This window comes from Pseudopodoces humilis, chromosome 7 (genome assembly GCF_049639895.1).
Source record: "Pseudopodoces humilis isolate 2021_Gansu_Grassland_sample_001 chromosome 7, ASM4963989v1, whole genome shotgun sequence".
Taxonomy (NCBI): domain Eukaryota; kingdom Metazoa; phylum Chordata; class Aves; order Passeriformes; family Paridae; genus Pseudopodoces; species Pseudopodoces humilis.
This window is the reverse complement of record NC_142206.1, coordinates 2,802,706-2,815,000: the sequence shown is the minus strand read 5'-3', so window position 1 is coordinate 2,815,000 and position 12,295 is coordinate 2,802,706. Positions and strand designations below refer to the sequence as shown.

Genomic DNA, 12,295 nt, shown 5'->3' with positions numbered 1-12,295 from the left:
GGGCGGGCGGGCGCTGCCGGCCGCGCAGAGCCCCGCTCCCGGCGGAGCCGCCTCCCTCCCCGGCCCGCTGCGAGCCCCTCCGCCCCGCTCTGCCGCCCCGCCTGCCCTCCGCGGCCGCGAAGGGGCGCGGAGTCACTTACTGTTCTGCATGTTGGGCTGATAGAGCGGTATCCCACGGGGGTCGCCTATAGCAGTCTATCAGTGACAAAATAGGCGTTAATCAGGGGAGGCAGTGCACACAGTTAAGCTGCAGAGAGGCTAATATCTCGCCGGCTAACTTCGTTATCCTTAGGCATCTCCCCCCGATTAGTTTAAGGATTCGGGGGCTTTTTAATACCTCAAGGCAAAAAATGTTCATATGTATCCCTAACTCGCACGGGGGGCAGAAGGGGGGGGAAATTAAGAAAAGCAGCCCGCCAAGTGGTTTCTCATTTTAATTGCATGCAGGTGGCGTATTGCCTCGTCGTTAGTGCTCTTCGCTGAGGTGGTGTATTAAGTGGAGCGACAACAATCACAAAGAGAGTCCGAAGTCATGTTTTTAAACTTGCCTGAAAGCGGGGTGGACTGTCCTCTCATACAATTTAGGGACTCGCACATCTGCGTGTCACTAGTTAAAGTCTTCCCTCTAGGACAAAGCAGAAGAAGTACATTAAAAAGTGTGCAGGGAGGCCGGGAAGGTGTGCGGGGCGGCGGGACGGGGCCCGGGGGGAGCGGAGCGGAGCGGGGCTGGCGCTGCTCGGGAGCTGCACCGGCGGCAGGGGGGGGATGGAAGGGGGAACCCTCCGCCGGCTGCCCTGAGTGCTGGGAGCGGGGCTCCATTTTTTACCTCCGGGTATTTCCTCCGGTTATTTATTTTTTATTTATTTTTTTTTTCCTCTGTCTCCCCCTTTCCGCGCGGCGCTAGCAACTTTTTCTCCCTCAAACTCCCCGTCTTGTGATTAACTTCTTTTTTGGTCTTTAGATCTTCCCCTTTTTCACTGTACTGTGACACACGCTGTCTACCTCGCCTCACTGCTTTAAAAAGTAAGAACAGGAGGGGGTGAGAACTGTTAAACAAAGCCTACAGAAAGCGAACAATGGCCTCCATTCTGCTCCTCTACCCAAACCCCGAGTGCAGAAACCCAGGCTCCTTAACCGGCCGCGCAGCTTCCCAACTCAACGGACCAACAACCCTCCAACTTACAAAGAGCAGAGAAACAAGCCCCTTCTCCCTTCATTAGTGCCTGCCTTGACCCAGCGCCTGGACAGTCCCCAGCGCCTTCCCCCCCACCCCCCCTCCGCTCTCTGGCTCCCTCCCTCCCTCCTTCCTTCCACTACTCCATCTCTCCTCCTCTCGCCACCTTCCTTCCTTCCTTCCCTCCCTCCCTCCTTCCCTCTCCCCGCCGCCCCCCGGCCCCACTTATTTATTTATTTATGCGCCCCCGTGTATTTATTTGAAATCGTCGCGGGTGAAAATGGAAAAGTAATTTCTCGTTATAAATATCTGGCGGTAATTGTGTTACTGGTGCGAGTTGTTAGGGGTTGTAAAAAGATACAACAGCTCAGTGGGGTGCTCAATTGGGGAGGGACAATTACAATAAAGAGCCCATTCAAGGGGGTTGCTAAAAAAAAAAAAAAAAAAAGGAGGTAAAATAATGAAATAGTCTCAGCCTTCATTTTCTCTCCCTTTTTTTTTTTTTTCGTCTAAAATACTCATTCTCTTTCTTTTGCGCCTATAATGAATATTAATTTTACTCTTCCTGCATATGATGGAGAAATCAAAGAGGCACGTTTCCCCATTCAGGACTAGCCACGGTATAATTTATTAAGTAGCTTTTAGTAATCTTAAATCCATAAAAATAAACATCAAACAAGTACTTTCTCGCAGCGTGAAGACTTTAACTGGTAAATATTTACTGCTCTTTGGAGAGCTACCTGATTAGCAGCAGAGCAAGCTACACTGTACTTCAATGGAGACGTGGTGATATCTCCTTCAGCTGAACTGAACGTGAAGTCATCCCTTTAATACACCGAACACGTCTGCATAGACACACACCGAACGGGAAACCCACCACTCCGGACACAATTTCCTCCCATATTTCATGCACAAATCATAAACGCGGGGCCTACGGGGTGAAAGAAGCCATCCGAAAAGGCACCAGCAAACTTCCAGCTCTCAGCTCTGCCCGCACGGACCTCAGAAATGACACTGAGTGGGTTTAAAAGAAAAGAAAAAGGGGGGTGGCGTGGGGGGAGAAAAAAAAAAAAGGGGGGGGGAAATAAAAAGCCGCGAAACAAAACAAACCCAAACACAGCCGAAAGAGGTTTACAATAGAGGGCGAGGGTAACCGAGGTCTTCAGCAAGGTAAGAGGAGGCGTGGGGCAAGGAGCTGCGTGTCTGTAACCTGCCACCCTCGGCAGCCCCGGCCAGGCCCGCAGCACGAAGGAGAAATCGCCCTCTCCTCCTGCCGAGCCCCGCAGCACTCCCGGGACTCCCTCCGAGAGCTGCCATGCAATTTGCCGTGTCCTAATAGGCCGGGCCTAATCTGCAACTCGGTTTTTAATCTCGAAATCTTCGTATAATCTCATGGCAGAGAGTATTTCTCCCCCCTTCTCTCGGTGAAATCGTAATTAGACATATTAAGGGCAAAGTTTCGCCTTCCTGGGGCAAACGCGAAAAAGATAAAAACGAATCGGTTTTGCAATGAGTTGTTGGTGAAGGTCAGCAGCTATAAACATTTATTGTCAAGGGCCACTTTTATTATTTTATGCCCCTAAAATGGAGAAGATGCAGTCACTTTTCTTCTCTAGTACGTTGTTGTCGTTTTCCAAAACAGCCTCTGCCGGGTACATTGAATCATTCGAAAAAGTTTGTTTTTAAACTTTCCAGAAATTATTCCTGCTCTGCGCTCCCATGTAACCCCTCCGTGCAAAGCCTTACAAGGTTAAATTCAAACACAGATTTTTTTTGCAATTGCACTTGCGATGGAAAAAAAGAATCAAGTTTATTGTTGCGCTTCGCTGGAGCAAATATATATTTTTTTCCTTGCATGGCGAAGAGTTTACAACTTCTTAAAAATTAAAAAAAAAAAATAAAAAAGCTTTGCTGTAGTGCAGAGGCGCATCAAAGAGGCTCTTGTAGAAATAAGAGATGTTAAGGGATTTAAAATAATAATTAAAAAAAAATAATATATATAGAGAGAGCATATCGATTTAAAAAAGGAGTGAAAAAAAATTTCCCCAAAGCGGGAGCACGGCGATCCCCGGTGCCGAGCAGGGACGGGGCGGTGCGGGGCTCCCGGCCGGGCCCCGCCGTGCTCGGTGCGGGCAGCTCCGCGCCCCCGGCGCTTCTCCCGCGCCGGAGCTGGGAAAGTTGCCGGCACTAGGGACAAGTTGGGAAGATCCCCGGGTGGCTGATTAAAGCTGACAGTCCTTCAGCTCCGCTCAGCTCCCCGCCTGTACCGCGCCTGGGAGCTGACTTGGCCTAGGATATGGGTTATTTTTATTTATTTTTTTTTTCTCCCACCACGCCGCTCTCCCGGCCGCTCGCCCTCTGTTTTTCTCTACCGTCAAGAGTGAGCCTTCCTTAGCCCAGACGGCAGAACACAAAGCAGAAGTCGGGGACGGGGCCGCCCCGGGGGCAACGAGGCTCCGCTTCCCTCCCTGTCTCCCTCCCACTCGGCGTGGCGTGGGGCCGGAGCCCAGCTCGGCTCCCGGAGCCCCTACGAGCCGGGGACCGGCGGCACCGGCACCGCAGACACCGGCACTTGTGCTCTCCCTGACCAGCAAACGCTGCGTGGGAATTACTGCTGCTGGTGTTGGCATTGGTTTCCGAGTCAGATGCTTTAGCTTTTCCAGAGGACACGGGCTTATGTGAAAGGCAGAAAGTTTGTGAGCTCCTGGGCTGGAAAGTTCCCTGGGAAGCTCTCCGGAATGCAAATGGGAATATGAGAGAGAGAGAGAGAGAGCGAGAGAGAGAGAGAGAGAGGGAGAGAGGAGCGGTGAGAGAGAAAGCCCTGCCTAAATATTAAAATGCGACGAGGGAGAAGTTGGGAGAATAAATGAACAGACTCACCTTTATGAGGCATCCTGTCTTGTTGTCAAAGCTCCTGTCAATAGTTTAAGAGCGCACTGATTTGAAATGATGGTGCTTTAAAAAGAGTTGCCAGCAAAATAGTTTTTCTCCACTGAAGCTGCTGGTTGTGTGATCTTGAATTCCTGGGAAGGAGACAGAGATTGACAATAAAATGGGCTGTCAGTGACTGGAGAGCGAGAGATAAAAGAGTGTGTGAGTGAAGTGGGGAGAGAGAGGCAGAGCACACCTATGCTGATTGGTGATGGTTCAAGTGTATTAATGTGTGTGTGCCTTGGTCTCTGCCTCGCCTCCACTGCTCTTCACTGGCCCATTAGTGAAGCCTGACCTCTGTCATCATCTTCCAGCAAAACACTTCCTCCCTGCGCCCGGACCCGAGCGGGAAATGCGGCGGAGCCGGGGCCGGCGGTTCAAACCCACTAATCACTCGGCACCGTGCAAACGCCGCCCGCTCCCAGCCGAATATCGCCGTATGCAAAGCGCCGGCAGCGCCTCCCCGCCGCCCATTGGCCGCCTCCGCCCGCCCCGGCCCAATTGGCCCAGGCGTTTGAATATGAATGCGCAGGGCCCGGAGCCGCCGCCGCCGCCCGCAGCCCGCGCCGGCCCCGCTCCGCCAGCCCCGCTCCGCTCCGCCAGCCCCGCTCCGCTCCGCCGGCCCCGCTCCGCTCCGCCGGCCCCGGGGACAGCCGCGTCCTCAGGTCGGGCTGGGGGAGGGGGCCGCGGTGGTGATGGCGGAGGAGGCGGAGAGGGATGGATGGATGGATGGATGGATAGATGGGGGGGATGGGGGGGGTGTGTGGGGGGGTGAGATCAATTTGCATTTAAACAGTTCGCTCCGGTCCGACAATGGAGATAAGGGGAAAATAACATTCAAATGGTAAAGACATAAATATTTGGGAGACAGGCGCTTTGTCAGCGGTGAATCGGCCGGAGCTCCCCGAGGCCGCAGCCCCCCCGTCCCCGCTCACAGCGCTGGGAGCGGGAGGCTCTGCCCGGCCGGGAAAGAGCAGAGCAAATACACCATTTACTTTGTGTATTGAGGGCTCTTGTGAAAGGCCCTGAAGAGTCCTTTACCAAACACTCACCAACTTCTCCCACGTGCCATTTGTTGACTAAGGGCTGCCGGACTGATTTTTTTTTTTTTTTTTTAAAAAAAAAGATCCCACGGAGGAGTTGGAGAAGGGCAGAGCCGGGCGCTGGGCAGTGCTGCCGCTTTGTGCTCGTCCCAAGAGACTCCCCCCTCCTTCCCTCTCCTTTTGCAAGGGACCCCCTTCACTGGCTGCCAGAAACTCAAGGGGGAAAGTAAGTAAATGACTTTGCTGCTCTGACCACACACCACAAGTACATTTGTTGAATGCCGGACTATTAAGACACACCTCAGTAAACTCTAAAGCAACCCCTCAGCGCATGCATTTAAGGTTACACTGGGAGCACCAGTCCGAGCTCAGGGTGTCCCAATCGGTTATGGCGAGTGGTCCGGGGGGAGGGGGAAGGGGAGGGGGTCTGCACCGGGAAAAACAATTAAAAAAAAAAAAAAAAAGGCTTGGGGAAAAGAAAGGGAAGAAGGAGAAGAGACAGGAAAAAGAAATTCCAAGAGCCACCGCGGAAAGTGGAGAGTATGAACGCGCAAAGCATAAAATGAAGTCGTAGCCGCATACACTTGACTTCTCTTGACATGTGAAAAGTGCTAAAAGTCAAAGCTCATCAATAAAGTATCTTGAAATTGAATAAGAGCCCTGACAACCATTGCATTCTTAAATAAAGTACAATGAGGAGACAAACGACTCTGCCAAGGAGTTTGCATGTGAGTGAAAGGGCGCCTCAATGGGAGCGGGATAATGGGCTGCTCGGCCGTCATGCACTGTCATCCCCTGTCCCGCCGAGAAGCTGCCACCGCTCCCTAATAGCACAAAATGGGCTCTTAAGAGACTGCAGCCTGTCCCTCCGCCGCTCCCTTCCCTACCCTTCCCCCGATGCCGGGGTGCAGCGGTGACCACCCCGCTCCGGGCCCGCTGGGGAGGCCCGGGAGGCAGAGGCTGGGGTGGGCAGCCTCCCCCCGGCCCTTTCTCCAAGCCGGGAACGGCCCAAGCAAAGCCCTTTCCTTGGGAGGATGCGGAGAAGGGAGAGCGGCCGCGCTCCTGCCCCGGGATCCAGCCGAGCCCACCTGCAGCAGCGAGGGGCTCCGCCGCCTTGGGCAGGCCTAGGTCAGCCTGCCGGTCTTGTTTTGCTTCGAGTTTTGTCCCGAGTCACGCGTTTTTTACAGAAATGGAGCCGAATATCGCGATGGACGCGCGAGAGCGTTTGGGTGTGATGGGATCCCCCCCTGAAGGTAAGGGCAGCCCGGCCTTGGGGCTGCGGGACACCCCAAGGGGGGCTCTGCCAACACCAGGGGCTCGGGCTCGGACCTCCCTCACCCGGCTGCCCTCTGCTCCCCTCGCTCAGCTCCTCTCCTCTCCCCCAAAACTTTCCAAAGTACCACCTGCCACCGAATTAACCTGCCCGCGGCCACACATCATTCCCGGGGAGCCGAGGAAAAATTTCACAGCGGCGAAAGAGAAGAGAAACGAAGTCCAAAACGAAGTACGAACCTGTGTGCCGTGTTCCTGCCCTCCGGGCCGGGTGAGTCCCGGCGAGCCGTCCCTCGGAGGAGCCGCTCCTCCCTTAGATGCCGCTGGCCGAGGCCGGGAGTCCCGCCGCACGCATCCTGCAGGCGACAGAAAGAGGCTGCGATTTGTAAACTCGCACCAATCTCGGAGGATCCAAAGGGATTTTAAAAGCTGGGATCTAGTCCTTTTTCTGGAGTGAAGTCAGTCGTGTCCGAGGCTTTTGATTTTTTATTTAATCCTTTTTGTTATTGTTGTTGTTGTGGGGTTTTTTTCCCTGTTGCACTCTCTCTAGCAAATAAGCGAATTCTTTTTTTTTTTTTGCTCTTGTCCACAGGGCGTTAAAGGGGGAAAAGAGAAAAACCACTTTGTCCGAAATTGCAGGCAAATATCATTTTTACAAGCTCTCAATTAGCCATCCCTTGGATTAGCACCTTCTTACGCCTCCTCGCCAGAATAAAGCAGCCGTAATCTTGTTGCTATTTTCCCCTCGGGCGCCGCGAGCTTTGTGTTCCCTCCCCTCAAAAAAAAAAAAACAACAAAAACTTTTAACGCCCCCACCCAGCCAAATAAAATTTAAATAAATAAAAAAAAAAATTAAAAAAAAAAAATCCCTCCCTGTGCGGGGAGGGGAGGGCAGGGGTGAGCCGGTGACGTCACGGCGGGGTGCGGGGGGGCGCCGCCGGAGCGGGAGCCTCCAGCCAAAGTTGGGACGAAGAAAGAGCAGCGGGCCGGGCCGGGCCGAGCCGGGCCGGGGGTCGGGGCTGTCCCATCGAGGAGCCCCGTGGGTCCTGCGAGGCTCCGCGCCGCCATTTTACCTCCGCCCGCCGCGGAGAGACCGTGAGGGACCGCCCCCACCCCGCCCCTGCTCCCCCGGGAGCGCCCGGGCCCGGCGGCCGCGCCCCGCCCGCGGCTCCCGCCGAGCCCGGAGACCTCCCGAGGAAACGCCGTGCTTCAGCTTTTTTTTTCCTTTTTCCACCTAGCAGACTGCCACCCGCCGCTCTCCCCACCCTGCCCGGCCGGCCTGGTTTTCCTTTTCCTTTCTTTTTTTAAAAAAAATAATTCTTCCTTTTATTTATATTATTCTTTCTTTTTCTAGTTTTTTTTTTTGTTGTTGTTGTTTTTTTAAAGTGAATTTTTCACTTCTAGAATGACTCTGCTCGCCTTTATAACTGGGGGAGAGGAGCAGCAGTGCTGTGAGGTGCTCGGCGTTCCCCTCGCCCCAAAGCCCTGCCCTCCTGCAGGCTCAGACCGCCCCCCTTTTCCCTTTGCCGGGCCGAGAGCTGTGCCGTGGGACCCCGCGGCCGTGGGACCCCCCGGCCCTGCCTCTCGGCATGGATTTAGGCACTCTTTGAAGATTTCTACTTTAAAATCCGCACGGGATTAATGTAACTAGCATTTTTCTGCATCTGGCTTTTTTTTTTTTTTTTTTTTTTTTTTTTATCTCCACTTTTTTTTCCCCCCCCTCTTAACTATTCCAAACAAAAAGAAAAAAAATGGGCGTAATATAAAAATGGTTTAAAAAACCAAAGGTAAGTAACTATTATACGTGGCAAGACGCGCCTTTTTGTTTGTTTTTCCTAATTAAAAATAATTTTCACTTTTTAAATATGATCTCTTGCCTGGGTATTGATTTGTATTAAACAGCAGCCTTTGCTTCCCTTTCGTATTTTTTTAGGTGTCGAAAGCGGAAAATGCTGAGTTAGAAACTCCAGTATCGTCTAGTTGTATTAATATCTGTGCTGCAAACTACCTTTTTTAATACCCAGAAAAATGCTTAAAGTCCTCTTGTCCAGTTCGGTCTAAAACTGAAGAGATACACAAATCCTGACGTCTTAGACTACAATGCTTTTGCCTTCAGGACACTTAATGCCTATTTGTATATGTAGAGACAGTGTTTGAAACCTATAATGCGCAGGACACTGAGTTAAGTGGAGCTTTTCTAGTTTATAAACAATCTGCAAAAAGTTTGGAATCGATTTAACCTCTTTTATGTTGGCCTTTTGCATGAGGCACAGCTCCTCATGGCAGGTTAAAAAAAGGCTTTCTGGACCTTGCCGAAGTCGCTCTGGAACTGGAAGACGAACATACATCTTTCCGTACGGGAAAGCCTTTGATTTATAAATATGGGAAAAAGTGTCGTGCAACCAGACCCGCTCGAAAAGCCTTCAGAAAAGAACGGGGGGGGTGAAAGCTTAGCGCATCCTGACGGGCTTTTTAAATGCTATTGATTGGGACAAGCTGTTCAAAACCCCAGTAACAGTTAATCTGCCTGTTAATCAAGCCACTAAGGAGCTCAATGCGAGTTTTATTAGCAACTGGAGAACCCAGGCAGCAGAAAGGATCAAAAGCCTACACCCTTGATATTTGTAAAACCAGCCTTTCCCAAAAATATATTTTCAATTACACAGTAATTCGGAGCTTATCAGGGCTCGTTCTCAGCCCCACGCAGATGGTTCGGCAGGCGCTGCCAAAGCCACGGAAGCAAAGGAAGCAGCATCGCGCTGGCCCCGCCGAGGTGCGGGGGTTAAAAATAACTCTTTAAGGAGGGGTCCCGATCTCGCCTCTCTCCCATCTCGGACCCTCCTGGCCTCCCGAATTAGCAGCAAAAACCTCCACTTGGCAAACCACCACAGAGAAACTCGTATTCACGTCAACTCTGTTATTAGGGTCGAGGGTTCTGTTCCTTTTAGCCGGCGAATTTGATTTATCGCGGCAAGTTTGCAGGGCGTATTTCCCTCTGCCCATCCTTTTGGTAGAACCTCTCATTTAATTGCTAAAAAAAATTTAAAAGTTTAAATAGCGAGATTCGTAATTTGAAGAGCCTAGAAGTTGGTTTTCAATTAATTTAATGACGAGAAATATTATCGTATCGGCTAAAATCAACATTTGATCTTGTCATTTTTTTAAAATGCAATCCGATTCCTTTATATGTCAGCGAGATATGCATATAAAAGACTATCTGGTCAGAGGTAATTATGTCACAGCTTTTTCTCGGCATGACAGCTGGATAAACACCATCTCCAATAAACATCTCTAATTAGGGAGGAGGATCTGAGATAGATGGTGTTTGATTTATTACTGAAGGAGAATGTCCATTTACCGGTATATTATAGTGGAGCATCACAGGGAGCGTTCCTGCTAACGCACCGTAAGGAGTATTTGGAGATGCTCGAAGACAGGTAAGCGCTGTTTTAGGTTTTACGCTATTATTTTGTTTAGCGTTATTTCGGGGGAAGAACGGCCTTCCTCGGGTACCTCTCTTTGCCACCGCCGCCCTGATTTAGCAGAGGCACGCAGGGCCGGGAAGGCAAGCCTGAGCTCCGGCACCGAGAGGTGCTCGCCTCTCGGCTACCGGACCTTTCCAACCCCAGCAGGGCAACCGAGCCTCCTCGGCGAGCCGCCGGCGTTTCACGGCGAAAGGCGGCAGGGATGCGGCCCCCGACGGCAGCTCGCCCCCCCCAGCCCCATCCCGGCTCTGCGCGGCCCTCCGGGGGCGGCCCGGACCCTCCAGGGCCCGCTCCCGTCCCGTCCATTCGGCGGCCCGAGGTAACCCGCGGCTGCCCCCGCCACCTGAGACGGGTCACGGCGAGGGAGCGGGGCCCGGGTCACGGGGCGGGGGGAAGGGGAGGGGGGAAGTTTGGGAAGCGCCTCCGCCGCCCCCTCCGCCCCGGGGCGCCCCCTCCGACGGGCGGGCAGCGGCCGGAGCCGCTCCCTCCCACCCCCACCTGTTGTGCGGGGCTCCGGCCCGCTGCCCTCGCCTTCCCCCCGCGGGGTGGGGGTGCCGGGCTCGGGGTGCCCGACCCGTCGGGCCGGCGGCGCAGGGGGCGTGCGGAGACCTTACCTGTCAGCGGGAGCGGAGGCTCCGGGCGCGGCGGTCCCGCCGCCGGGAGGAGGCACCTGAAGGCTCCGGTGGCCAATTTGCACGCCTGAAGCTGCCACCCGGTTGAAATGTCACTGACAGCAAAAGAGGGGTGCTGCCTTTGCACTAACTTTCCCTTAATATCCACGCCAGCGCCTCCCCCATTGGCTGGGCCGCCCCGGTGACGTCACGGCGGACAGTAGTTAGCTAATGAGACATTTTAGGCGACACGAGCGCGAAGGGCGCGAGCCCGGACCCCGCCCGGCCCCGCCTCACCCCGGGCTCGGCCCCGGGACGGGACTCCCTTGAACCGGGCCACCCTCGGGCTCGCTGCCCCCTCCCGCTGCCTCCCTCCCTCCCTGCCTGCCCGACGGCTCGCCCCAGCCCAGCCCTGCCGGCAGCCGGGCCTATCCCAGGCCGAGCTTTAGGCTGAGGTTTGGCTTCTCCCCCTCCGAAACGCGCTCCCCGTGAGGGACGCTCTGGCACGGGGGGGAAAGGAAGCCCCCCAAAAGCTGACGCAGCCCTGTGGCTCCTCGGAAACGCTGTGGCCCTCAAGCCCTCAGCTCTGCTGAATCCAGTCCTGGCCCCTGCCAGACGTGAGGGCAGCGCTTCCTCCACGGCACCGATGCGGGCCCGGCCGGGCTCCCCGTGCGCACCCTCTCCCATTAGAGCGGCAGGGAGAGGCCCTTATTTGCACACACTTGTCAGGGTAAATAATTCATCAGCAAAGAGGCCACCCCGCCGCCGATAGTTTTATTGAACTGCACTTAAATGTTTCATGAAGCCGCCGGCCGGCTGGGATGAGGCGGGGGATGCGGGATCCATTAGGATGGCTGGGGGTGCGGGGAGAGTTCGGTGCGGGCTGCGGGTGCTGCCCCGGCCCCGCTCCGCTTCTGAGGGCCAGGGACCCAGCCGGGCCAGGGATCCTGCTGGGATCCGGGTGACCCTGTCCCTTAGCAAGTCCCTGGAGTTGGCAGGTAGCGACGGCCCCGGGGGCGCTGCCAGGAAGGGGTTTCGCGGCGCGTTTGGAGACGCTGCCATTAAGGGGCTTGCGGCTCCCTGCAACCCGGCAGGGTCCTCCAGGGAAGCGTTGGAAACACCACGGCTCCCGCCTGCTTATCTGGCTGTCAATAAAAGGAGATGGCTCCTAAAGCAGGGCCAGGTGCTGCCTCCCCTGCTCTCCAGCGCGCCGCTCTCCAGAAACTGCTCAGGCGTGAAGCCAAGTCTGCTTGGCCAGGCCTCGGCGGAGGCAGGCAAACAGCCCCTCGCCAGCGCCAGAGCGCTCTGTTTGCCTTTTTATCTCCTAAAAAAAAAAAAAAAAAAAAATATATATATAGGAAGAGATAGAAAGAGAGAAGCGAGGCAGGAAAGTGGAGGAGCGTTGGGAACAGAGTCCGTTTTTTGCCGAGAGGTCGCCTAAAAAGAAAAAAAAATTAAAATAATAATAATAAAGGAGGGGTGGGGGGAAAAAAAAAACCCTGCAAAGGCTGCGCTGGGAGGCAGGCGGGACCCCGGGGGTGGCCTCCTCTCCCTGCCGGGCGGGGGGGCCCGGACAGGCCCGGTGTCACCCCGGGCTGGGCGGGGGTGTCCGAGGGCAGCGGCCGCCCCCCGCCCCCGCCGCGCCGGGGAGGCTCGGGCAGGGAGCGGTGCCGGCCGAACGGGGCGAACAAATGTCTCCCCCCCACGCCTGTTTGTGTCCCCGCTAATTTTGGCTCCTGCGGCGGTCGGGTCCGCGACCTTTGGTGAGGCGCGGAGGAG

The 12,295-nt window shown here is 54.7% G+C and overlaps 1 protein-coding gene across 13 annotated transcripts in view; it reads right to left on the bottom strand.

Moving 5' to 3' along the window:
• The window catches only part of PAX6 (paired box 6), a 24,568-nt gene extending 13,937 nt beyond the window's left edge, over nucleotides 1–10,631 (bottom strand). For 9 of the 13 annotated variants that reach the window (XM_088057668.1, XM_005530264.3, XM_005530269.3 and 6 more), the window contains exons 1-5: nucleotides 10,520–10,631; nucleotides 6,661–6,776; nucleotides 4,055–4,197; nucleotides 549–625; nucleotides 141–195 (exon numbers count right to left, since the gene is read on the bottom strand). In XM_088057668.1, the coding sequence (XP_087913794.1) occupies nucleotides 141–150 (10 nt within the window). In that variant the 5' untranslated portion in view covers nucleotides 151–195; nucleotides 549–625; nucleotides 4,055–4,197; nucleotides 6,661–6,776; nucleotides 10,520–10,631. Of the gene's footprint in view, nucleotides 1–140; nucleotides 196–548; nucleotides 626–826; nucleotides 1,015–1,183; nucleotides 1,215–1,914; nucleotides 1,936–4,054; nucleotides 4,198–4,301; nucleotides 4,500–6,660; nucleotides 6,777–10,519 lie in introns of those variants that run through there. The other 4 variants (XM_088057669.1, XM_005530263.3, XM_088057670.1 and 1 more) reach the window with 4 other exon arrangements.
• Nucleotides 10,632–12,295: the final 1,664 nt, after the last annotated feature.